Source organism: Dipteris shenzhenensis, chromosome 31, assembly GCF_047967505.1.
Source record: "Dipteris shenzhenensis isolate YYH24624 ecotype China chromosome 31, Dip_SZ_1.0, whole genome shotgun sequence".
NCBI lineage: Eukaryota > Viridiplantae > Streptophyta > Polypodiopsida > Gleicheniales > Dipteridaceae > Dipteris > Dipteris shenzhenensis.
In genome coordinates, this window is record NC_141626.1 from 31,166,412 (window position 1) to 31,194,006 (window position 27,595).

Here is a 27,595-nt window from a genome sequence, read left to right on the forward strand (position 1 = left end):
TGCAAAGAGGAGTGCAAGGAGGAGAGAGAGGATGAGGAATGTGAAAGTTATGTTCATCTACTAAATGTAAAGGGGAAGGGAGAGCATATGGGAAATTTGTTCATTTTCAAATTGTATAATTTGATAGATTTGACCTCATATTTGGATTCCTCGTCGAATTCCGGTCATTTTGAGTACCAACATGACCATATTCCGATAAAAATTGGAAAAATGTTGTTTTTGTCATGAATTCATTTTGGCCTGTTTTGGGCCTATTTTGAGTCTGCGCTAGACTCAAAATAGGCCCAAAACAGGCCAAAATGACAAAAACACCATTTTTCCAATTTTTATCGCAATATGGTCATGTTGGTACTCAAAATGATCGGAATTCGACGAGGAATCCAAATATGAGGTCAAAAGTTTCAAATTATGCACTTTTAAAATGAACATATCTCCCATAGTTCCTCCCTTCTACTTTAAATATGGACATATCTTCCATAATTTTTTGCCTCCTACTGCCACTCATATCCGCCCCCCCTTGTGCATAGCCCTTGTGCATAGTATACACTCTTCCACCCCTTCCACATGTTATGAAAATGAATATATCCTCTCCCCCTCTTTCTAACCTCCCCATCTTTCTTATAACAAAAACATGTATGGATTTCTGAAAAAAGCTCGCAAAAACAAAGGAAATGGTAAAAAAGCTCACATTAAAAAGCTCGCCAAAAGATTTTTCCCGTTCATGACTATGGTTGGTTGTTAGTCATGTGCCTCCCATGGCCATTTCCATGGTGGAACGGGTCGCCATGCAAGTGAGATTATAGGTGTTCATGATAATAGATGGTTGATATTGGTGATGCCTATTATTATGTACAAGCAGGAAACCTTCAAATGAAGGTATTATATTGGCTTGAAACAACATGAATAGGTCCCCACGATGTTCAAAAAATAGGTATTAGCATTAGTAGTGGTGCGAGTTTGAAAAAATAATGTAAGGATAAGCTCAATTAATGGGATATCCTAGATAACCGTGGAAATTTCCAGAATGTGCTCTGAGTCTCCCTTTATAATGTCTACGAAACTTTTGATGCTGCTTCTTGCTATTCATCTCCCCTTCGTGCTTGCTTAGCCACCCATATGCTGCTCCCTGCCCATATCCGTCTCCCCTCCATGCCAGTCCATCTGTCTTTCACCCTCATCCCCTCCCATCCATGCTAGCCCATCGGGAGAGCACTGGGTTGTTGAACCATAGCATGTTGGCTACTAGGGAGGGAGAGAGGGGTCTGATTCAGGGGTCTGATTCATGCAGAGGAAGAGATGGGGAGGGAGAGAGGGGGAGGATGGGTGGGTTGAGCTGGGGAGAGGGACAGAGAGACAGAGCAAGGGAGAGGGAGATATTTTAAGACACCAATCCCTGATGCATAGAGGGCATCTGATGGATCTCCATTCCTTGCCTTTGACTAGCCGCTTTTGGGCTCTGCTATTTCCCGTGCATTTTGCAAGAACTGTCTGATTGAGATGAGATTGCTACATAGAAGGAAGGAGACATACACAGAGATATGTTATACGTCTACCCAAAAACAGGGTCTATGGCCAAGATGAAGTCGAGGCGCAAAGGGGAACTTAAATTTTCTCTGCAAAATTACCTTCAATCTCCAATTGATTGTATGTCAAAATTACATGTAGTTTGTTAGCTATAATTTTTTGAAATCGGGTGACCCATGATTATGGTGAGGTGATGTTGATTATTTGGTTTTGTTAAATATGTAGGAATGCCCTTTTACAAGTTATAGCTTCTCATGTCATGGCACAGTAATGTGTTGGCCATAATGCACATACATTTTCCCAAGAAGCAAGTGGTGTGTGCTCCAAGTTACGATTGTTTCTTAGTGACTACATGCTTTCTCATTACTTGCCATCAGCAGATTCAATGAAAAAGGAAGGCAAAGAGACATGGTGTGTGGGGCTTGAGAAAATCCCGTCTTTTTTATTATGCATTATGGAGTTTTTGTGTCGTAGAGGGGGTGCTGGAGTTTGGAGTAGGTACCGAGCCATGCATGAGAGCAACACTCAAGTTTGGTTTAGTCTACATGTGGAACCTATGCTTGATTTAGTTTGTCAACATGGTATCTTGGGCCTTTTTATGATTTTAAGTGGTTATTTTCCATCTAATATTAGATGATATGGCTCAAGAGAGTGACATCTAGGAGTCTACCTTGCTATGGACATAGTTTGCTTATGCTATATGGTGGCATAATGTGGACATGCTAAGTTGGTAAACTTCTATTTGTCCGTGCATTAGTTGCATTAGACATGAGATCATTATATGGACATGCAATGTTTATATTACTTTTCTCAATAGATGTACTAGTCATGGTGCACATAGTTCAATTGGGCTACATGATATTTTGTTATATTCGGTGTGCTATGGACATAGTTTGCTTGTGCTATATGGTAGCATGATATGGACATGCTAAGATAAGATTAATTTTCTTTTGCCATATATATAAGTCACCGTAAACATGATATCATGATATGGATATGTAGTGCTTGGATTTCCTTTTTAGTCATATATATGAGTCATGGTGCACATAGTCCATATGTGGTACATGATAAATTATTATGAACATGCTAAGTTTTATGTAATATGTATGCTTTTGCAACATGCTATGGACACAAAAGTTCGATGCTAAGTTTTTTGCACTATGTATGTTTTGACAACATAGTCTATGTTACTATTTGGATTGCTCTATGACTTGCATGCAACTCTACCTTTGTGATCATGAACGAGGGTTGGTAATCTTTGTGATACGAATCTAGTACTATTTCCCTGAGAAAGGGTGTGTTCTGAAATCTTGTAGGGAGTAAGCTCGGAACTCTGAGCTCATGGGTTTGAACTCGGAGAAAAATCATACTTTGCGGCTGGCATTTGACTGCGAGAGCTCACAGGTGAGCGGGCATCCTTTTATGATGGGGTGTCGGCAGGGGCACGAGGCGACGCGGGGAAGCTCTCTAAGAGGTGATGTTTGGGAGTCGTCTACCCGTGGGGGCAATTTTCCTTGGGAGTCTTCTCCCCTTTGGGGGCACATTTCGTGCCCCGCCCATTCATTCTCCTATAAATACTCTACATTGATGATATGAAAATGCGAGTCTACATCGGTTCTCTTTGTGTGGAAGCAAGGAATGATGGCTATGGCGTCTGTGCTGCCTCGCCATCGTCCTCGTCCTCCCAACCTCCTCTTGCTTGCTGCCCTCCGCTCCTCTAGCTCCACAGCTCGCTCCTCACATCCCGTCTCTTTGGTGACTGCTGCTTCCCGTGGCCTTGGCCTTGAGTTTGTGAGTATCGTCCGCACCGCAGATTGTAAGCGAAGAAACGTCCTTGCAATATGTATTTCAGAAAACTAAATATCTTTTCACGTTATGGCTAAATGGAATGGACGCTCTGAGTGGAGTTAAAGGGTTAGGGGAAAGAGGGAAACAGTCCACAAGAGCTCGAATTCTTGAGCACAACTTGTTTCTTCTATGAGCTGGAGAGCAGCGGAAAAAGCAGAGGGTGAAAGGAGCTGGAAACACCATATCGAGCAACTCGTGAAGTTCTGGGTCGGAGACAAGTTCCGTTCAAGACGCACGATCCCGTGGGACGTGTGACCAAAAAGTTGATCTCTCAAATAAGCTGTCTTCATTGAAGACTTTGATGGAATGATTCTTCAATGATTGTCTGCAGGACGAGATGGTGCCATTATTTAACGTTATCATCACCTCACATTTGTTATGGAGACTTTCATTTCAAGAGGGCCAACCTGCTGTTTTTCCTCCTCATTTTTTTTTATGAATTGGGTTTCAATTATTTCTAGAAGGTAGAACGCATCCTGCATTTGGTGATGCTCCGGCGCTAAGTATCGTTGTAAAGGGTATCGTTGTAAAGGCTAGATTCTACCGAAGGTATTTTTTGCTGTAACGGCATATTGTACTATTCTTGAACTTTCGAAAACTTGGGAGAATGCTTGGATATGGATGAGATCATATGTAGTATTCTTTTTGTGGCCTTGCCTTAGCACGGCATGGCAATCGATAGGGTGGCGGGCTTCTTAGTCAAAGCTTTCTCTTTTACCCCCAACTTTGACTTTTCAAGATGGAATGTAAAGACAAATTCGATCCTTTCCTTTCCCTTTGGTCTCCTTATTCTTTTTGCTATTTTCCTCTTTTCTTTTGCCTTGTGCCCTTTTGTGACACCTTGTAGGCCGCCGTATCATTGCAGTAAATTTGTTATTTCCTTTTCTCCGAATTTACAAACCAAACTTTTTGGGCTTTTATAATATCTTGTTGCCATTTTACTCTAAAAACTGCTTAAAGATATTTACACGCATGAATTGATTCTTTATTGTTACGTTGCTCTTTGTTATTTTAGATGATGACCTTTCCTTTTCCTTTCTCATTCAAGGCAGCGTACTTTTTAAAATTTACTTGTTTTATTCTCGTCTTTTTTATGTGCACGATTATTCTCCCCTTTCCTTTTCAGCTTTTCCTTACGTTTCTCTTCACTCATCCCTTTTGTTGTTGTAGGGAAATTCTCACTTCTAATGTTGGATTTCTTTGTCTTATGAAGGCGTATGTTTATTCTATGCCTTCTGGTGGTGTTGAATTAAAGAAGTCTTTAGTTTTACGGATGAAAAATTGCCATGACAAATTTTTAAACTAAAGGGAAATAATTTTTCCTACAGACTCGACAACTTCTGGCCAAGCATCTAGAGTCATCAGTGGTTGCAACATGTCGAACTCCAGACTCTGCACAAAGTCTTAAAGATTTAAAGGAAGAGCATCCATCACGGTTGACTATCTTACAACTAGATGTAACAAAGGAAAGCACAGTGCAGGTATGCACAACAAAAACAATGGGCACTTAACCTTATTTTTTTTCTTTTCAATTTGCTAGCACATATAATAGTTCAGGTTCACTTCATACATGATATAGTAGACTGGAAATATGGGATCAATGCTTGCGATTGACCTTTTTGCATGTCCTTTACACTGATATTTGCATTCCTCACTGTTTCTTTATTTATTTGATTTGATATCTTAGTAATCTGAATCGCTCTCTCAATTCCACGAAGTTTTTTCTTGGGAGTTGAAACCCTGCGTAAAGCCGGGGTGACTTCGTAGCCCCCTGCAAAATCATGCAATTTATGAGTACCATTAGTCATCCAAAAGTAAAGGGTGGCACGAAGCTCTACATATATACATTTCATGGAAGGGAATACACAATTCTTCACTATCTAACAACTAGGGGTGACAAGGCAAGTGTTACATCACTTGTAATCTAGGGGAACGTTTGTGTAGGTTTTACGGTGGGAGGCATTAAGACTCTGCGACAATACCTTTTGCCCGGGATGAGGTCCTATGAGAGGTAGAGGAGGATGCTAGGTAGGGGGCTAGTTTGGGCTAGCCACGTAGGAGTGTTTTCAGTGGCCTAGGGTCTAGAGGGGATTAATTGGAGTCTAGTGTTCAGGAATTCATGAAGAGCGTTCAATAGCAAGTTTTCAACTTTCTAGAGATATCTGGTGCTAAAAGATACTAGGCTAGGTGGGGCACTAGTTTTTAAGGACCTTGGATCCTTTGGATTGAGATCATTCTTGAGGTGAGCCTGTGGCTTAAGATCTCCCTCCTTAGTGTGTGGTTGGATGGTCACATAATGGAGTCACCTTCTAGTCTCCATAGACATATGTCATCTTACACTTGGTATCTGAGCTCAAGGTTGGAGCATTTTCTTCAAAGTTTGAGCATTTTCCTCTCAGCTTTCCTCTAGTTCGCCCAGCTCTTGGACCTACTTTCCATGCCTTTCGAGTGCTTGCTGTGCTGTTCAAGTGCTTTCTGCACTTCCAGGCAGCCACTCTCTTCAATTCTCTCCATGCACACCTTTTAGAAAAAAACAAGCTTCGTAGCAATGTCTCAGATTTGGTGCAAAAATTTTGGGTTTTGAGGCGATTCTTTTGGCATTAGCCCTTGAGGTGCACCTATTCTGCATCTGTTCTCAGTTTTCAAGGCAGCTTTGGAACAGATGCAAAACAGACTTATATCAGTGTTTGAGGCAGCTTTGGAACATAATTCAAGGCATCTCTGTTACAAGTTTTGAGTCAGCATTGGTACAGATTTTGAGGCAGCTTTAGTGCAAAATTTGGGGCAGTTCTGTTACATACGTCAGGGCAGCAAACTCTCACTCTTTACTGAGGTGATTTTGATTGTCCCTGTTGGAAGCATTTGCTCCCTCACGTCTACTTGAACAGGTTTTGATCAGGCAGTTGGCCAACATTATCTCAAAATTGGGCATATTTTCTTGCAAATTTGTACTACATAACAGCTGCATATCTTAAGTTTTGAAACTGAGAATTGAGCACACCATCTATCCGCTTACTTTCCCATGTCCTTTTTGTGCTTTTGGGGGCAGAAACCTTCTTCCACAATTTGGCACACTTAAGATTTGTGGGCAATTCTTGGCTTGATAGGGACAGGATTGGAAAAAGAGCTGGGGTTGTTCAGAGGTTTTGGAACACCTCTTTTGATTTGAGGTGCACATATTATTAGCTCTTCTAATGTTGAGGCACACAGATTCAACGTCTAGTTGCAGTTTTGGGAAGTACAGATCCTCTATATTCTCTGATTTCTAGAGCAATTGCTGTGGCAGCCTCTTTGCAATTAATTGGGGGCGGAGTTGTATGATTCCTACAGCAGATCTTTGGCAGATTCTTGCAGACAGATTCTGAAACTCTTGTGCGTGATTTTTCAGCAGTTTGTGAGCAGCTTTTGAATGGCTTGTTTGGGATCGTTTCGCACGAACTAAGGGCCTCTCTCGTGGCTTTTGACTAGGCTGATTGTGAAAAGCATGTTGATTTGGTTGTAGAACTTGAAAGATGTATTGTTTGACACTGCAGCTATTCTCAAACCACCATATCAAATTAGAAGAGGAGGTACAAAGACAGTCCAAGAATCTATAAAAGTATCAAATATAACCAAGTAGTTCTCCTTGGGCTTCGCTTGTGTTGATCGGTGAAGAAGCATGGTTCTATTGGCTTAAGTGATTAGTTGGGTGTGGCTAAGTACTAAAGCAAGACCAATTTGTGATTTGGTTGTCATCAGGTGTTTATTAAATACGAGGGTGTATCAAAGGCAATTATGTTGCGTGAATGAAAATTGAACCCCTAGGCCCTTATATATGCTCTGGCCCAGTGCCACTAAACATAGCCGAAACCTTAACTCATGCGTTGCTCTTGCAACCCAACCTGAGAATCGCTTGCCTAGTCACTAGCCTCCCCAAGCTATCAAAGCTAGTCAAAAGCTCAAATGGTTAGTCATCTCAAAGGGAGTGCAGGCAGAATTCAGGAGGCCTTGCCAATGGATTGGGTTGAGACAGATGACATGCCTATCACTTGCCCCACTTGGATGGCCGCATTCTTGAGTATGGGCATTCCACTTCAGGTTATTGCAGGTCAAGATGTACATGAGGATGCCCTAGTGTTTGATGTGCATTCAAGGGGCAGGCTGTCCAGATCTTAAGATCAAATCTTGCTAGAGAGAGCATTTCAGCCGGTCAGAATTGTAGGCTGTGGAGATTGGTTCTGACTGAAAGTGGAGATTGGTTATGACTTTTAGTGGTACCTGAATCTTGACCCTCTTCTCATTTCCCTGTGATCATGGAGGTTATGGCTTTATGGAGGTGTCTTCATAAAGTGCCTACAGTGGGACCGACGAGAGTGGGTGTGGATTGGCGAAGGGCACTAAGAGAAGAGCCTTCCCTTTCGTTTCACGGTCAGCAATGCCAAGAAATTTCAGCTTAGTTGTAGAGGTTGGAGGCCCTTCAGAGCTCTTCTTTGGGATGCCTTTCATATTTTTGTTGATCTGCAGAAAAACTTTTGGAGAAGACTTTGGAAATCCCATGTGAGAAGAAAAATAACTCTCTTTTTTTGGCTTTCTATTCATGATGGGATTGCAGTGAACCTGTGGAGATCTGGGTTCAAGGCTGATCCTACTTGTCCCTGTCGCCGTGCTATTGTGGAGACTATTCAGCATTGTTTATTGGATTGAAGACAGGTAGGGGTTATATGGAAGGGAGTTGCTAGGATTTTCAGTTCTTTTGCTCCTTCCCCCTTCTTCATGACTTGGGGGCTCAGTTGCGTGGCTTTCCGTTTCGGGGCCTTAGGCCTTTTTTGAGAGACATGACTCATCATGGGCTATAGCCATGTTCTCTGGATGACGTTCTTGCCTCACCCTTAGGGCTATGCATGCCTTGGTGGACTCTTCTTGGTAGATATTAGCGAGCATTTCAGTGTGACATATATGGAAAGCTAGGTGCACAGAGGCTGTGGATGGATGCTAGGTTCACCCCTCTCACACTATGGCTAGTATATGGATAGACACTATACATACACTGATGGCCATCCGGACGAGCATGTAGAGATCCTCTCAGGCTGCTTCTGCTAGGGAATGGAGGGGCTCTCCCTTCTTCTCTGAGTCTTCCATAGGGTTGAGCTAGCATTTTCAGCTTCAACCTTGGTTATTTTGTACCTCTTCTTGAGGAGTCTTTTCATGCACGGCATGATGTATTACCACCTTGAGCTCTTGCAGGTTTTATTCTTTCTTAATGGAAGTCTATTTTTTGCCACAAAAAAAAAGAGGGCAAATGCTCCAATTCTAAGTACCACTGCATTTGACTGCAAATATACCAAAAGCCCAAATTTTGTTATAAAAGTCAACTCAGCTGACTATCCTACAAATGCAACTTCAAAAAGCAAATGGGAGCATGAAACCACTTCGAATACCAAACCAAGGTGGTTTGAACAGAAACAGACTAAAAATGGCTGGTATTTGAAGGTGATTTTCTCACAAAGCATGAAGCCCAATTGTAGAGTGGTCGAGTGTAAGTGTACGAACATGTGCAGAATAGTCGTATGTACTACGAACTGTGCTGACAGCTGTACAGATTGTACGGTCTGTGTGAGACACGCTTTTTCATTGAATTAGTGTCACCTAATTGTGTGTAGGTCAAGGCAGCAGGGCTGAAGAACAGCAATACTCGATGCTTTTTGGAGCACACTGGTCGTAGTTTTGCAAGAAACAGCAAGAAAGCTACAAATCTGACCACGCACACCTGGCACAACACAAAATAGCCAAGAATGGATGCGCGATGCAAGAAGTGCTGTCCAGAAAGAGGCGATTCCATTAAATGGGCTGTGGCGGTGTAGATTCGTACTAACCAGCTATTTAGTGGCACAATCCTAAACACTAAAGTGGTGGCGTTGAATGGCGAGCTGTGAACATGAATGGTGTTGTGGGAGAGGCTGGAGTAGCTGCAGCTACTCTGAAAGTATGAGTTGAGCTGCAAGTCATGGGAGGGCTATATTGCTCGCCCCCAACTCCGGACTAATGCTTGAACCATTGAACTAGAAGCCAATCCATTGACCTAGGTCATCTTCCATCTCGAGTTTTAGTGTTCGTTTCCTTGAGAACAATGTCGGTTGAGCAATGAGCATGGGGGAGGCAGGTAGGAGGAAGAGATCCTGTTGTGATACCATTTTTGGATGGAGGGAGAGATGGAAGGAAGTTGGAATCCAAGGAGGAGACAACAAGCAGAAGGAACTGAAATGTACTTCAAACTAGATAATGAGAAAGTACAAATGGTGCCCTATATAGGGCCCAAACTCAACTTAGGACTAGGTGGACTTGGCATACTAACTATGCTGCAACTCTAGTACAATAGAGTAGTCATCACACATTGGCAGCATCATAGGTAGGGGAAACAGAAATGGGGAACTGAAACGGAAACGGAAACGTTTCGGGGTTTCTAGTAGTGTTGAAACAAGGAAACGCCATGTCATCAAGGGGGGGAGGGGGTTTAGAAAAAAGTATTTTGAGCTGAGCGCACACAAATTTAGAATGCTACAGCCTATAGCTTACTTGTAACTTAAAACATTGTGCATAACACACGTGACATACCACAATCTACAAAATTACAACTTTGAAGATAGATCATTGTATAGGACTTGGACCTTTCACCTTGGAGGAGTGAGGAATAAATGACAAATCTGAAAGGCTAAATAGTAAATATTGACAAGTTACAAAATGCCAATATTGAATATATGGCTCAAAGTTTCAACTTCATATATGTCGAAACTTGAAAGTACAAAATCCAAAAAGCCTAGGCTATAAACCTTAAGGCCATCTACTACATCAATGATAATATGATCAAAATCTAGAATCTAGAATCCAGATAGCTCAATCCTCAAGCTCCTCCCCCTCCTCCTCCTCCTCCTCCTCCTCATCAGTAAGGGCGTCATCAGGCTTATGAAAACCAAAAAACTTGTCATGCATGTACTTCTGTCTCATCTTGTTAAGCAAACGCAAGTTTGCATTAACAAAGACAAGATCATTCGCCCTTTGTGCTTTGAGAGGGTTCCTCTTCTTTGTATGGATGTGGGCAAAGCTGCTCCACATGCGCTCAGAAGAGAGGAGTTACAACCCTGGCGAATGGCAAGCAATTGCAGCTTAGGGGAATCAGCTTCATAATCCTCCCACCATGTAAAAGACCCAACTCGATACCTGAAATTGTAAAGCTCATAAAATTCAGATGTGTGGCAAAGCTCATGAAATCTGAAAATTATGAGTCACAACTCACTAGTGGCTAAATATTATAATCTGAAATTTGAAACTAGTTAAAATTACCTGTCATGCTGGGCATTTGGCCATCCAAATATGCTCTCCTTTTTGCAATAACTGGCGAGCTGGTCCTTCACTTTCCGCTGAGCATCAGGAGTTGGTACCATCTTTTGAAGAGTCAGGTTCCAACCATGGACCACCTCTCGATCACTTTGTTATGCACTTCCCTTGTGTTGAAACTCTTGCCAACACAAACACAGCCGCATAAATGGGAGAGTAGTATTGGTTCCACCTGCTCACGGCCAAGTTCTCCAACTCTCTTAAGCTTTGGGGATCTTTCTCTAACACACTGATATTTTCTATCGTGCGATCCATCCCCTCATATACTTTGCCAATATAAGGCTTATCTCCATCAACCTTTTTCAGCAACAACACAATCAGCTTACGCAAAACATAGATGTGTGATGCATTAGCCCAAAAGTCATCGCTGCATATACACAAGTCATATACCGACATCCCAAGGGCTTGCCTAGACGTGGGCCATGCATCCCACTCTGGGCTTGCCACAACTTGCTTAAGTGCAGGTCTCATTTGAATGAGTCTTTGAAGCATCAGATAATTGTATGCAAACCTTGTCTCCGCATACTTCAAGAGCTCCTTGCTTGCAAACTTGAGGTACAAGAGAAAAATGATGGCGTGTAATAAATGCAACTATCTCTCTTCCATTGTCAATAACATTTTTTACTCAAGGCAATTTGCCAATGTCTTTGAACAAATTATTTAAACAATGAGCAATACAAGAACTCCATTGAATGTGAGGATACTTTTGCTCCAATAAAGCACCTACAGCCTTGTTGGTATTTTCACCATCTAAAACAAGCTGCATAACATTGGATGGCCTCACATATGCCACTGCATTTGCCCACATCTACATAAAAACATTTGCTGTTTTTTGTTGTACTCCACACTCTATGGAGTGTATTTAGAGAGAAGATCCTCTACAATATTCTCATAGTGAGCGACTCCTCACATCACTCCAAACCATCTGCATGTTAGAAATCAACACAAACTTCTTTGAAACGTTTCAGCCCTGAAACGGTGTTTCTGGATTGGCCATAGTTTCCTGAAACGTGTTTCAAGGCCCATAGCTGGGCCTTGAAACACGTTTCAGCGTAACTATGGGGAGCATACCAACCGTATCCGCTACCAACCATGCCGATAAGTGCGGGTCACCCAGGCGTCTCATCAATGTGAACACTAGTTGATCTTGATCTCTCAACAAAAAACAGACTCGCTTGCTAAGGCTAACTCTTGCAATTGCATGGGTCCCAAGGTCACTCAACAGTCAAAGAAAATATCACTTTGTGTATAATTTTAGAACATGCAAAAGAATATACAACCAAGAGTATAGTCAGAAATAGCATGTATAATTTCTCCAAAAGAGATAAGCTCTATAACAAAATATTACCAACAAGATACCTCAACTTGGCAGTCAAGCTACTGCTCAAGTCAGATACAGACCCATCTATCACTGCTATCCTGCTGCTGTCCTGAATCCTCCCTTTTGCTGCATCGGCTCAAGCAGCAGACTGATCAGGGCCTGATTTGACTGGCCACCTACCAGACTATTGATTGGCTAGATCTGGCTGATTAGGTGGCAGACAGCTAGTTGACCAAATCTGTCCAACCAAGGTGCTAGTGGCCTGCTCATTGCTGCCTTACTATTCTCTCCTATACTGAAGTGCTGCTGCACTCACTTTTACTCCAAATACCAGCTTTCCAACAGTGTTAGGGTCTGCCCACAAACATGGACCTGAATTAATCACAAGAAAAACGATTCAGTGACGCCCATGTTGCAGCCTGCATGCTGCGCACATGACACTCTCTCACAACCTTTTCTCCCCCACGTGTCACTCCCTTGTACTCTCCTCATATTGGTGCTTATGGTTGGGGAGTTGACCCTTACATTCTGACATTGATATGTTAGAATAAGATTGTTGGTTTCTCTATGTGTAGTGGCAATTTCTGACACATTATTGATGCAATGGAATATGATGCTGATGCTTGCTAATCGCCTCTTGCAGTTCCCTTTTACACTCTTTTTGCTCTTCCTTGCTGGTTCTTAAATGTTTTGATGTTTAAATCTTAGCAAAGCATTAGTCTATGGATTTCAAAATCTCTCAAAGTTGGGCACCCTATGGTTGTGTATAGATGATGGCATATCAGACAATAAAGCAGATGCAAAAAGAGAAGTTGGAAAAACATGCAAAGGTACTGCTGTATTTAGCATATCAGACAATAAAGCAGATGCAAAAGAGAAGTTGGAAAAACATGCAAAGGTACTGCTGTATTATAACTGAAAACAGAAAATGATTACACCGAAAATTAGTCACCACTCTCCTCTTCCTGGTCTGGCTCATGCACAGGCTAAGAAAGCCTTTCAGTTGATACCAGATAAGGGAGAGGAGGCCTATAGGGCAGGCCCCTGCCCTTGGGGCTGACCATCTTCTTGATTTGGCTAACTGCAGCTTGGCCAGTTGTCAGCCTGTTACAGGCTGACCTGTGTTGGCCACTTGCTTGACAGGCTGTCTTGGCTGACATTTCCTTGTGCTAGGCCCCATACAAAATGGGGGCACTCTGGCCCTCAACTGCCCCAATCGGCCCTTGGATCATCTCCCCTTGTCTCCTCAAGGGGGTTCACAGGTGACTCTACCCCATTCCTGATTCCGAACATTAGTCTTCCCTTTGCAACAAGTGGACTGATAGCAAAGTGTACGAATAAGTGTCCTTATGAGTGTTATCAATCAAGGAATCTCCTTTGTGTGTGTGTGTGTGTGTGTGTGTGAGAGAGAGAGAGAGAGAGAGAGAAGGCCCGCCGGGGGGGGGGGGGGGGGTCGTCCTTAAAACTAACAATGAAAAAAGCTCCTTGTCAGGATACTGCAAAACAGATATCTGACAGATTTGGTCGATTGGATCTATTGATAAATACTGCTGGAATTCTTCATATCCCAAATGTAATGCAGCCAGGTATGTTCCGAAATCCAAAAATATGTTTGAACAAAATTGCTGGAATGTATTCAAACCCTTTTCCCTTATGTTTTCTTAATATTGAAAGAGAAAAACATGTGGTGATATGTACTGGCTGGAGATTATTCTTTGATAAAATGCTAAGTTTCAAATACCATTGGAACTATTCATGAAGTATTCTCTCATAAGTATCATATGCTTCCCGTGGAAAGAAAGAGGGAGTGTTAAAGTGTTGGAAAAGTCAGTGTATGACTGTAAATAAAGTTCTGTTACATGGAATGGTATCTTCCTGATTTCAAGCATGGAACTGTCGTCAGGCACCTCCGTTTGGAAGGAGTAATGTATATGTATGATCTGTGATCAAACGTTTGATGTATTTTCTCTTTACACAAATGATGCTATTTCATGGTGTGTGGTCATCTGGTTTTTAAGTAGGACACATGTTTGGTGGAATCAGGTCCAGCTAACACCACTATTCTTAAATGGGAGAGACACTAGCTATTTATCATCTTTTGTCTTGTGAATGTTGGACTAAATTTGGTTTACAGATGGATGGGTTCTATCCCTGTGCACTATGTTTGCATTCATACCCTTATCAGTGAGGTATGCTGCCCCCCTCCCTACCCATCATGACTTGCTGCCCATTTTTGTACGGTTCACCTCTTGCTGCTGCCCCCCTTACATTCAAGGTTGGCATTAAGCTTGCTCCTCGTTTTCCCTTCCTCTTTTTCCTGTTTTTCTTCGCTTTTCTGCTTCCTCTTCTTCTGTTCTCTTCCCCCTTGCCTTCCCACTTCCTTTCCTTTCTCCACCTGTTCTTCTCTCTCACTTCCGCCACCAAAAACAGGGGGAGCGCCCATGCACTATGTGGAGGGTTTGAGCTGGTGTTTTGGAACTGGAGAGGATACGATTGGTGTTGCGGGCCTGGGATTGGACCTTTCATCCATTAGGTAGACATAGCTTCCTAGCAGAAACTTGGGAACCCGATACATGCAGGTTCTTGGCAATTGCTTGCTAAGACTGATAAAAAAGAAGGCAAGGGGGAGTTGCTGATTTGTACAAGTCTCTCTTTAGTAAATGCAATGCTTAGAACACATTGACAGTTCTGATACATACTGATAGGAATTAAACGGGATACAAAAGATCTTTGTACTACTGTCTGCTAATACACAATCGCTGCTCAGCAACACATTCGTTTCTTACAGATCTCACCATTGGCTGATCTATACAGTGAGATTGCAACATATTGAGAACAAAGAGAGGTGCTAGCTGTGGCAGATATCTATGCACAGAATTGGGATACACAGATTGGAGCTAGTAAGGTTGGAGAGACTGAGAGGCCTTGCCAAAAGAGGTTGGATGGACTACATTTGTCAGCATATGTTACATGCGCCATGGCACTGAGGTGCAGTGTGGGCTTGTCATCAATGCATTACTCGTACAACAGTAGAATCATTTTGTCAATCAGGCACGAGCTGTGTAGGTCAGTCTCCAAACCATAGGGTCCACGAGAGCCAGTCCCTTAACTTGGAGAACTAGCAGTACATGGAAGTCTGCTTAGGATAAGATCATGCATGGGACAAGATAATTAATAATTTGCCACTCGGGGCAATAAATGGCCCCAAAAGGGCACCCAAAATGTTACCTAGAGCTGCTCCTCCTCCTCCCTTGCTGCCCCCTCTCAGCCTCTCCCCCTCCATTGCTGCCCCTTTCTCAGCCTCTCCCCCTCCCTCCCTCAGCCTGCCCCTTCCCCCTTGCTGTCCCGCTCCCTCTCCCTAGCTCCTCCCCTGCCCCTTCCAAGCTCCTCTCCCTTCCCCGCACCCCCTACTCCTCTCCCGGGCTGGAGGCGCCCCCCCCTGCTGCTCTCTCCCAACCCCCTCCCTATCTCTCTGTTGGGGTAAAGGCACATTGCCACCCCTTTATTAAAAATATGACACTTATCACTGTCTTAAGACAGTCATAGGGGGAAAACCTAATCCTAATAAAACTTAAGAGTTTGTGGTGTGGCTCATCACTTCACACCCGCATCTTGAGTGTCACTCTCACTCTCTCTCTCTCACCTTCTCTCAGTTGCTCTTCTCCCTCTGACCTTTCCTTTCAACTGGTATCAGAGCCAGCCTCTCTTCCCCCTCTACCCCTGCCTACCATACCCTCTACCTCCCTTGGGACTTGTGCCCCCTTGACATAGAGCAAGCAGCTAGGGCTGCAGCGCGGCACAGCTACGCGGGGCGACGAGGCAGCAGCGCGGGCAGCGCGCAGGCAGCATCGCGGGTAGAGCGCAGGCAGGGCGTGGACGCAGGCAGCGCGCGGGCGTAGGCATCGCGTGCGTGGGCACAGGCAGCGCGCGGGCATCAGCTGGGCTTCAAGCCCATTCGCCGTACAGTCGTGTACGGACGTACGGTCGTCCGTACAGCCGTACTGTCGACCGTACTGTACGGACCGCCGTACAGACTACGACAGTGAGGTGTCTTCGTTCGATTGGGAGCAGCGTCAGGGATCTGCGTCAAGGAAGGCTTGTTTTTCCGAAAAGTTTTTTTTTGTACCCTGCACAAGTACACAGGTACAGCAGGTACTACAGTGCTGCCGGTACAAAGGTACAAAAGTACAGCAGGTACATCGGTTTTTTTTTTGGGGAGAAAAAGAGAAGGAGAGAGAGCACTCTGCTCTTCATTCAGGATCATTTTTAAGTTCTCAAAACTGTGTTTTTTTGAAAGTACAGAAAGTACTTTCGTCTCCCTCGTGCTTGAGGTGACCAATACCACAGTGTGTGGTTGATTGCACAGCTATCTTGTTTTTTGGGAAGGTAATTCCTTGATTTTGCAGAGGACTTTTATGCCTTTGCTGAGTGCAAATCTCAGCTTTTGGGTGACATTTTCAAAGGGCTTTTGCCTGGAAGCTTATGCAGTGTATGCCTTGAGGCAGTGTGGAGCCAGGGAGCCCACATTAGTCTTGTTTCCGCAGTGTACTCAGTGACATTTCTTGCAGGTCACATTTTGTGTACGACATTTTTTTGAAAATCTCAGTTGAGCCATGCTTGGCCAGGGCGCATCGAGTTTACTCGGTCCCTAACTGTCCATCGTTGACAGTGCTCAAAAGATTTTCTCTTCAGTCTCTGTACGTTGGGATCTGTGTTGTTATTGTGTACACAGGGCTGTTTATGCATTGCATTGTCAGGTGAAAGTGCCAGGAGAGCGCTACATTTTGTATGCTACCTCAGTGTTGAGGTGTTCTTCACTTGGTACAGGTGTCAAATCAAGGGGCTTTTGCCCAGATTTTGATTGAGAGCACTTGGGTTACTGTCAGAGACCTTCAGATGCCTTTTATCCCCTTGGCAGAAGGGTGATTGTTTGGGATTTGTCCCATTTTCTGTTGCAGGTTTGTGACAGGCTGAAGAGTCTGGAGCCTTTTTTTTTCAGTGAACAAAACAGTGTATGACAAGTGGTTTATGCATATAAAATCAGTGCAATACCTCATCTGAGGTGGGAGAAGTGATCAGGACAGCAGTGCTTTGTGCTTTGTCAGCTGATGATGCACTGTTAAAGCACTTGTGGAACAGCTGCAGCATTTTGAAATTACTGTTTTATGCCTATTTGAGCACGGTACAGTGTGTCAGAAGGTACAGTAACTGGAGGGAAATTTTTTCTGTTTTGCTGCAGATTTTTTGACAGTAAAAACAGCACTATTGTGAGTGCTCCTGCTCTTGATAGAGCAGGTTTTTTCTGAGAAATCAGAATTTTATTCAGTCCTTTTTTGACTTACAGGGAGTCAGGTACTTTCCTTATCTGATATGGCATCAGGGGGAAGTGAATCATCAATTCTGAACATAAAGAAGTTGGAAGGGGCACACAATTATGCATTATGGGCAGAACAGTGTTTGAATGTACTTCTGCTTAAGAAGATTTCTAAGCCCATAAGGGTGAAGGGTGTCAAGCCATCTGGGATGTCAGATGATGAGTGGGAGGAGCTAGATCTGTCCGCGAGGGCTGCTATCATGCTTACTCTCAGTGATTCTCTTGTGTACAATGTTCAGGCTGAAAAGACCTCTTATGGTGTATGGCAGAGGCTAGCAGAGTTGTATGCCCAAAAGAGTTCAGCCAGTAAGGTGTATTGGTTGAAGAAGCTGGTTGATCTTCGCATGAAGGAAGGTACAGCTATGACCTCACACTTGAGTGAGTTCAATGCCATCTTTACACAGCTGATTGCACAGGGGTTGAACCTTGATGAGGAGTTCAAGGCTACTTTCTTGTTGTGTACCCTTCCTGAGAGTTGGGACACTTTCAAGACCACCTTGTCTAATTCGAATGTCACTCTTATATATGCTGATGTAGAGAGCTCTCTCCTCATGGAGGAGATGATCAAGAAAAATAATGCGGGCAGCAAGTCTTCAAATGCTTTGCAGGTACAGGAAAGAGGCAGGACTCAGCAGAAGGGGAGATCTGCTAGTAAGTCCAAATCCCGCAGTCAGTCCCGTGGTAAAAAGGATATTGAATGCTTTTATTGTGGCAAGAAGGGACATGTGAAGTCTAAGTGCTTCAAGTTTATACGGGATCAGAAAGCCAAGAAGGTTGAAGCAAAGGATGCAGGCAGTGGAAGCAAAGGCAAAGGCAAGGCCAAGGTAGATGACTTGGATGCAGTGAATGTTGCAGCAGAGGACAGTGACAGTGACAGACATGAGGTATTATGTTCTTCTGCTGTAATTGCACAGACATTGGTTATTGATGGCCATGACATGCACACCTGGCTCTTGGATTCAGGTGCTTCTTTTCATGTTACTCCTCATAAGGAGTGGTTTACTTCTTACACAGGGACTCATGGAGTTGTTCACCTTGGGAACAACTATGCATGTCAGATTGCAGGGATTGGCAGTATACAGATAGTATTCCCTGATGAACGGTCATTTATGCTTGATGGTGTTCGCCATGTGCCGCAAATCAAGAAAAATCTGATTAGCACTGGCTTGTTGGATGACAGTGGTTACCACACCACATTTGGGGATTCCAAATGGGTGATTACTGATGGCCAGGTTGTAGTGGCTGAGGGTTATAAGAGTGATACCTTGTACCCTCTTTATGTTTCCAGTGTGGGTAATCATGTTGTTGCCATAACCGAGTTGCCAAAGGTTTCATTTTGGCATAGCCGGTTAGGACACATGTCTGTTAAAGGAATGCAAGAACTGTCACGTTTGGGTTATCTGCCGTTTCTTTCTTTTTCAGATTTGCCTACTTGTGATCATTGCATATTTGGCAAGCATTCTGTGACTCCTCATAAGAGGAGAACTCCCCAGAATAGAGCACCGCTTGATCTAGTGCACACTGATTTGTGTGAGATGCCACAGTTATCACTAGGGGGTGCAAAGTATTTTATTACTTTTATTGATGATGCCACACGCAAAGTGTGGGTCTATTTCTTGAAGCATAAAAGCGATGCCTTAGATGCTTTCAAGAAGTTTGTCGCTCAGGTTGAGAATCGGACAGGTCGCAGGCTGAAATGCCTCAGATCCGATAATGGGGGTGAGTATGTGTCACATGCTTTTGTGCAGTTTTGCGAAGCTAAGGGCATCAAATAGGAACTCACAGCCCCTCATAATGCATCTCAAAATGGTGTAAGTGAGCGGATGAATCGAACTATTCAGGAGAAGGTTCGATGTATGTTGTCTTATGCTGCATTGCCCCATGGCTTTTGGGCAGAAGCCGTGCAAACAGCAGTTCACATTATTAACAGGTCGCCAAACAAGGCTTTGGAGTTGAAAGTGCCAGAGGAGGTGTGGTCTGGCAAGCCACCCTCATATAAGCACTTACGTGTGTTTGGCTGCGAGTGCTTTGCTCATGTACGCAAAGAACTGCGCACCAAACTGGAGCCAAAGTCTCTCAGATGCATCTTCATGGGTTATGGTGACGAAGGTGAAATGGGGTACAGGTTATGGGATCCCGTGTGGAATACAGGAGGGTTATTTATGATGATGATGGACAGCAAAGAATGCCCTTTTATATGCAGCAGCAGGCTGCTGCAGATAACCCTGTTCAAGAGGGTATACAGGCTGAAAATCAGCCAGATAATTTTGCCAATGATGCACCACTGAATATGCCAGCAAATGGGGCTGTAGAACAGCCAGATATGGTGGTACAGCCACCCGTCATGCATGACGAACAGGCTCTAATCCGGATCGTTTTGTTAGGAGGAGCACCCGTGTACAACGGCCTCCTGACAGGTTTGTTCCAGGAGCCAATAATGTGGCTGATTTTATCATGCTGACAGATTGTGGTGAGCTTCCAGCTTCAAGGAAGCTATGGGAAGAACAGAGAAAAGGAAGTGGGAGAAAGCCATGCAATCTGAAATGGACTCCCTACTTCAAAATGATACATGGGACTAGGTGCAGCTACCTGCAGGCAGAAAGGTTTTGCCATGCAAGTGGGTTTACAAAGTCAAAGTGGATTCAAATGCTTTACTGAGGTATAAGGCCAGATTGGTTGCCAAGGGATTTAAGGAGGAGAAGGGCATTGACTTTGATGAGATCTTTTCCCCTGTCGTCAAGATGACTACTTTGAGAGCAGTGTTAGCTCTTGTTGCTCATGAGGACATGGATTTATGTCAGATGGATGTGAAGATTGCTTTTCTTCACGGAGATCTCCATGATGAGATCTACATGAGTCAGCCAGAGGGATATGCTGTTAAAGGGAAAGAGCAGCTTGTGTGTAAGCTCAAAAGGAGCTTGTATGGACTCAAGCAGGCACCAAGAGAATGGTACAAAAAGTTTGATGCCTTCATGAGGGTATCATAGGTGTGAGACCGATCATTGCTTGTACACCAAACGGGCAAAGGATGGCAGTTTGATGCTACTCATTCTATATGTGGATGACATGCTGATTGCCAGTAAATCTCAGCATGAGATTAGTACTTTGAAGAAACAACTGCATAAGTCTTTTGACATGAAAGACTTGGGTGATGCAAACCATATTCTTGGCATGCGGATTACTCGTGACAGGTCCAAGGGACTTTTGTTTCTGTCACAAAAGGAGTACATTGACAAAGTACTGCAGAGGTTTAAAATGGAGGGGGGGAAGTCTATTAGTACCCCGTTGCCTCCACATTTAAAACTCAGCAGTAAGGACAGCCCCAGATCAGATGATGATAAGGCTGAAATGGCCAAGGTTCCGTATGCATCTGCAGTTGGTTCTTTGATGTATGCCATGGTTGCCACTCGTCCGGATATTGCTTTTGCGGTGGGAGTCATCAGCAGGTATATGGCAAATCCAGGCAAGCGGCACTAGGAAGCAGTGAAAGGTGTCTTGAGGTATCTCAAGGGTACCAAAGACTTGTGCATATGCTATGGTAGGCAGGATGCATTGGTGCATGGTTTTACAGATTCAGACTATGCAGGGAATGTAGATAACCCGAAGTCTACTACCGGTTATATTTTCACATTTGCAGGAGGTGCTATATCATGGGTGTCTCGGTTGCAGAAATGCGTTGCACTGTCAACTACTGAAGCTGAATATGTTGCAGCCACTGAGGCTTGCAAGGAAGCAATATGGCTTACTCGGCTGGTGGGAGACTTGGGCATTACAGGAGATATGCCAGTTTTGCATTGTGATAGTTAGAGTGCTATCATGTTGGCAAAGAATGCGGTCTTTCATCAGAAGACCAAGCACATAGATGTGAAATATCATTTCACAGGAAGACAAGTGACTTGAGCTTGTGAAGGTGCATACTGATGATAATCCTGCAGATTTGCTCACTAAGAGCTTGCCTACAGAGGGGTTTGCACATTGCCGCAACAACATGGGATTAGGATGAGACCACTCTTATTTTATGGTCTTGTATACAGTAACTGTATATTGCTGTAATTTTTATTCTTTTCTCCCCTTAGGCATATTGGCCTTTAGGTGGGAGGTTGTTGGGGTAAAGGCACATTGCCACCCCTTTGTTAAAAATATGACACTTATGACTGTCTTAAGACAGTCATAGGGGGAAAACCTAATCCTAATAAAACTTAAGAGTTTGTGGTGTGGCTCATCACTTCACACCCGCATCTTGAGTGTCACTCTCACTCTCTCTCTCTCACCTTCTCTCTGTTGCTCTTCTCCCTCTGACCTTTCCTTTCACTCTCTCCACCTCCCCCATCTGCAATTCTGACCCCCCCTCTTCACACACAACAACCCCCCTCGCCGCGCCCCCCCCCCCCCCCCCCCCCCAAGCTTCTACTCTCCCTCGACCTCTCCCTAGCCCTCCTATCCTCCTCACCTAGCCCTCTAGTTCTTTCTCCTACCCTCTCCACCGCCTTTGCAGCTCCTCTCACCCCTCCTCCCCTATCCTTCCTTTCAGCACCTTCTTTCTCAGCCATCTCTCCTCTCAGCCCCTTCCCCCGCTCATTCTCAGCCCCCCTCCCCTTGAGCCCTCTTTTTCCTTCTAGAAAAAAGAGGTCTTTCCTTCCCTCTGCAGCAAGATTTGACGGATAGAGCTTCACTGTGTTCGAGTCGACCTCCTCCCCTTGATTGACGAATGAATTCCCAAGTCAATCCTTGTCCGCTTACACCAGCTGCGAAGACAATTTGTGGACAGCAAAAGCACAACCCACCTGGATGGGTCAAATCAATGCTTAGAAAGTGCCAGTTCAGCTAGATCAAGAGCCTGAATTTGCTGGCTGCACAAAATCAGTACAAAACTGATTCGAAATTGCACCAGAGGTTCTCTCCCTTACAAAAACAATGGCGAAACGAATTTGTTGCACCCTGTGTGTGTCTTCTGGACTTCGATTACTTGCTGCAATCGGCACCACCATGGAAATTACTGATCCGGAGCTGTGATACCACTGTAATCAGTCCAAAAACCGTAAAACACAGCACTTCTCAGTAAAATTGTGGCCAAATTCCTCAATTGCAGCATTTAAACCCTAGAGAAGAATTCGAATTGGGTAAACATGCATCTGGTAGATTCATTTGATGGGAAAACAATAGTGAATTTCTTTTGGCAATCTTAACAAACTAAACGAGGAGGAAAAGGAGGAGAGAACACACATACTAGGGGCCAGAAGTACCCCCCCCTCACCCTCCGCCCGAGACCCCTGACCCCGTTCGAAGGTTGAATTCAATCATTTGATGAAAATTTCAGCTTGCACAGAGCTCAAAGAAGATGCTAGAGCAAATCACAAAATATAACATAGCAAATACGTCTCAAATTTGCTAACCTGGCTAGAAGGATCAAGTTGCTTTCTAACTGCGGCAAAAGATATCAACTTTGAACCTGTGTGAGTTGGGAAATTTGAAATTTTGGCGATGGCTCCTCTAGCACTTTGCACATCCACTGTTGCATGCCTTTTCTCATTAAAATATGGGAATTCTAGCCCTTTTTATGCACTTGCCACAAAGAAAACACCACCAAGCACATTTTGCGCGTTAAAGATTCAAATGCATGCATTCTACTTCTTTTGGACTAATCCTAGTCCTCTATGGGTGTCCCCGCCATGCAACTAAGGAAACACAATAAAAAGATTGAAACTTTCTAGTTGATAGAAGTTAAATCACTAAGATCAAAGTCAATACTCTTTGACCAAGTCAAAATAAAATATTTTTCTCTTTATTTTTGGGATAGCTAAGGCTTTGGTTCAACTCCTCTTACTATTGTTAATTGTCTGCACCTTACTTCTTCTTTTCACTTCCTTTTCCTTTTTCCTCTTTCTTCATCTCGTCTCCTTTCTCTCCTGTTATCATTCTTTTTCCTCCTTGTCTTATGATGGCTCTTTCCTCTTCTTCCCTTGCTTCTCCTTTTCCCTTCCTCTTCCTTTTTCCTCTTTCTTCATCTCTTGTCTCCTTTCTCTTTTGTGATTGTTCTTTTTTCTCCTTGTCTTATGATGGCTGTTCTTCTTGTCTCTTCCTCCTCCTTTTCTTCTCTATTATATAATATCTTTTTCTTCACCTCATTTCCAAACAAGAAAAAAACCTTGACGGTATAATGGAGACCAATTACTTTGTTGGGCATTGCTTATAAGCCAAGGCAATCAGCCTTAGACGAGAGCCCTCTCCTTTAGAATTAATTCATGCCAAACAGATCGGCTTTGTGTATGGCAAGAGTATTTTTTCTTAAATTTTGTTATATTGGGAGGGTTCTAAGTGGGCCAATAAGACGTAGCCATTCTCGTTTTGGATTTTGAGGAATCGTATGATGGAGTTGATGTGAGAAGTAGAGTGGAAATGAAGAGAAGAGAGAGAGAGAGCACACCTCACACACACCACACTGAGAAGGAGAGAAAGGCACAAGAGAACTGCAAGTGATCTCTGGAATAAACCTTGGTACAAGGGAAAAACCTCTTCACAAACAAGTTGCTTGAGAGCTCCGTTGGACAGCTCAACAAGCTCACCAACTGGAAGCACAAAGGGGTGGATGAACTGCTCCACTGCCTATCCTAGCATTGTTGTACAAGGCTAGCAATGCTGCTCCAGGACTGCTCAATTGAGCTAGCTATGCTGCTCCACCTAATGACGAGAAACTATGAGAATGGGGGGCTTATATATAGGCAGTCCCCCCCTCCTAGTCGGCCGATCTAGAAGGGGCGGACCCCCATCTGTAGGGGCCAACCAGCATGTGTGGGCCCACCCAACACTAGCGTTGCCCTTAGCCCTATAAAGGGGGTTCACCCCCTAGCTTATGGGGGGGTGCAAACAGCTAAGGTGGCCGACGCCACCCCTTTGCTCCACAGCCTTCATATAGGGCCCATTAGAGGTGCCTTTAAGGGTTGACTTGTGGTAGCACATTAGGGCAGACCTGCCCACAGAGCTCCAAACTTGTCCTAGGAAACTCGATGGCCAACGTGGCACTAGAAAGCCACACAATCCTACTCTCACAGGGGCGGGCACACCCACAACATAGGTGCTCCCTCATCTATCCTAGCCTCACTCAGTGGGTAGGCACACCCACAAGCAAGGCCCTCTCTCTCTTGGGGACATCAACAGATGTTGACCTCTAACTAATTCTCCTACCTAATGTATCCCCTTGTCCTATTTACTTCCTTTTATTCTAGTCTGCTATGACTCTATTGATTGGGGCTTCCTAGAGGGCACTTTACTACATCTAGGCTTCTTAGATTCTTGGGTCAAAAGGGTGTCCTCTCTATATTGGTTAATCCATAGCTAGTTCTTATCAGGGGTGCCAAAGGAGATAGATTTCAGATTTTTTGATCCATTTGATAGGGAGGCCCTCTTGCTCCCCTTCTCTTCCTATTTATAGTAAAGGCTATGGGTCTCTTCTTAGATCTCATTTTGAAATTTTAGGTTTGAAGCTTTCCCTTAGATAGGATCAAAAGCTCCTTGATAGTGAGCTGGTAGACCATATGACAATCCATTTAGATTTAGAGAGTAGCAAGAAGAAATTCCTTTTTTAGAGGTTGGATTTGGCATCTAGAGTAGTGGTGCTTATCAAGGTACTTTTAGCCACTATTTGGTTTGTTTGAAAATGATGCTGCAACTCATGAGGATGCATTGGACAACAAATCCAAAATTTTCTTTGGAGTGGACTAGATGGTTCAACAAACACTATCAAGGGGGATCTGTTTATTAGGGTTGTTAGGAAATGAGCCTTGGAAGACTTGTCCTTGTTAGGCTCATTCTTTTACTGTCTCATTAGGTGATGAATGGCTCAGCATTAATAGATGGATGCCATCTTCTCACCTCATAACATTCATTGTGAGAGCTTGTTGCTGAGCGTCGTTGAGACGCATACTTCTTCCATCTTGAATGGTCACGTAGATGCTAGAGCCATTGTTAATATACAGCCTCGCATATTTGGAGGGTTAAATGTATAGAGGCCATTGAGGATGTACATATCCATACTTTACAGAGTCGGTGCTGCATTTGGAAACAGAGATTATACATAGTTTGATAGCTACTTGTTTGAGGCAGAGTTCAAGTAGTTACGTAATCACGGGTCTTTTTTACGTTAATAATGTGTGTTAATAACAACTTCACATTATCACGTTATTAAGAGCTTGGTAACAAGCCGGTGTGCAGTGACATGATAACTTGCAAAAACCTCGGCGGGATTTGGCAAAATCCCGCCAAGGCCCGTCAGGAAATAGCTTTTCGTGTCGGGCCTTGGTGTTCATCTTCCCACGGTGAGCTCCCTGTCGTTCATCTTCCCTATAACCTGCTTGTCCTAGAGTCTTTAGAATTTAAACCTTTATCATTATGTTATTTTGAATTTTAATTTCGTAGTTTTGATTCGACTTTGTGTTGTTAATGGTGCCTAGCTGTCGGTTTTTTATCATTCATTCGGCAAGATGGGTCGTTCGCATAGGTATGTTACTCTCCTCGACACTTGGTCATCTTTTTGGCCATGTGTGTCGTTGAGACGTAACACCTTCCTTTCCAAACAATATCTAGGGATAGTTCGGCACTTAGTCATTTATGCGATTGTATGTGTCATTCTTAAAAGTGTGCACTACTAGGTAGAAGTGGACTTGGCACTTGGTCGTTTAGTCGGCGGTGTGTGTCGTTTCTAGGCAGTGGGGAGTTATGTAGGCTTTGTTTAAGTTATGTAGGATTTCGACACTTGGTCTTTTATTCGGTCATTCGTGTGGTTACACTAGGTTCGTCTCTATGCAAGAGCTCGACACTTTGTCGTTCGTTCGGCATTTGTGTCATCTCTCCTTACATTCTCATTCTCATGCGTGCACTATAGTGACATCAAACAATGCTCATTCCATCTACAATCTACATCTACACGAGCAATTTGTGCTTGATGCTCACGTGCATGCAAAATGAACTCACTTATATTTTCTTCTTTAAATAATGATGTGACCAACATGTACATGTTTTAATTTTTATATAGTATATGTGTACGTGTTTACTATGCTTATGTTTTGACATCCTTGTTTTCTTGTCTACAACAATCTTGTTATCAAAAAGCATGCTCTTTGTCTCATTGTGAATGGGTCTTGTATACAGAATGGGTGACGTCAGTTACGGAAGAGATGAGAGAAGGGATGTATGTGATGAGAGCTCTTAGGTTGGAGCTAGTCAATGAGATAAGTCGCATGTTGTCGACTGCTATCAAGAGCACCATTCAAAATGCCACATCACTCGATGACTTAACTCATGCAATACTGAGTGCGGCAAAGATGCGACTTCAAGGAGAGGGAAAATGAAATTTGATGGAGGCAAGATTATGGCACCCGGAAGTAGTCAAACACATGTCTCAGTGTCATTGGAAATATCACTAAGCATGTCACTGACCTAGGACTCCAATGACCAACTGAAGATATGGAAAGAATATCTTTATGGAATGCTCAATGGGTAGAGAAGCGTAGGAGCAAGAGAGTAAAGGACATTAAGTCTTTACGAGAGACCATTGCTCCAGAGTAGGTGTTATTGATTGGGGTCTCATGCTAAAGACTGGCGAGACTAGACCGGCTTCTAATTTTATTACTAGGCCCCAAGGAATGCATGAGGCAGAGTTCGAGCTGAGGAAAGCTGAAGCACGAGGGAGGGAGAGACTGAGTGAGTGTGGATGTATATGTGAAAGTAGACTATCGCTTGCATACACATTTTGTTCGAATGTCTCGTATAGATATTATTGCGGAAGAAGGCAACTGCACATGCTGCTACAATTAATGTGAGAAAGAATGAGCGAGAACATTAATTCACAGTTGGTCATGTAGTCAATGATTGAGATGAGCTTAAGGCTATAGTTGGGCATGTTGTATTTAAATTATAATGAGCATATGTTTGTACTAGACATTGAATTACAATGAACATATATTTGTACTTGTGTATTCAACTTTTTATCAATTGAAGTTTGTATTTGCGTTTTAAACTTGGTATTTGTGCATGACGCTCATTGCTTTAAATTTAGTTGGTATAGACGTGTGCAGATTAAATGATATTGTTTAATTGGTATCCAATTGTTTTAAATTTTTATTGTTTAAATTAAATTATTTAAATGATATTTAAATAGACGC

The 27,595-nt window shown here is 43.4% G+C and overlaps 1 protein-coding gene across 1 annotated transcript in view; it reads left to right on the plus strand.

Annotated features, from left to right (window-relative positions):
* Nucleotides 1–3,055: 3,055 nt before the first annotated feature.
* LOC147881337 (NAD(P)-binding Rossmann-fold superfamily protein) overlaps nucleotides 3,056–27,595 on the plus strand; it is a 36,862-nt gene continuing 12,322 nt past the window's right edge. Inside the window, exons 1-3 of the mRNA XM_087369803.1 lie at nucleotides 3,056–3,315; nucleotides 4,701–4,853; nucleotides 13,557–13,650. Of these exons, the coding sequence (XP_087225929.1) occupies nucleotides 3,163–3,315; nucleotides 4,701–4,853; nucleotides 13,557–13,650 (400 nt within the window). The 5' untranslated portion in view covers nucleotides 3,056–3,162. The remainder of the gene's footprint in view (nucleotides 3,316–4,700; nucleotides 4,854–13,556; nucleotides 13,651–27,595) is intronic.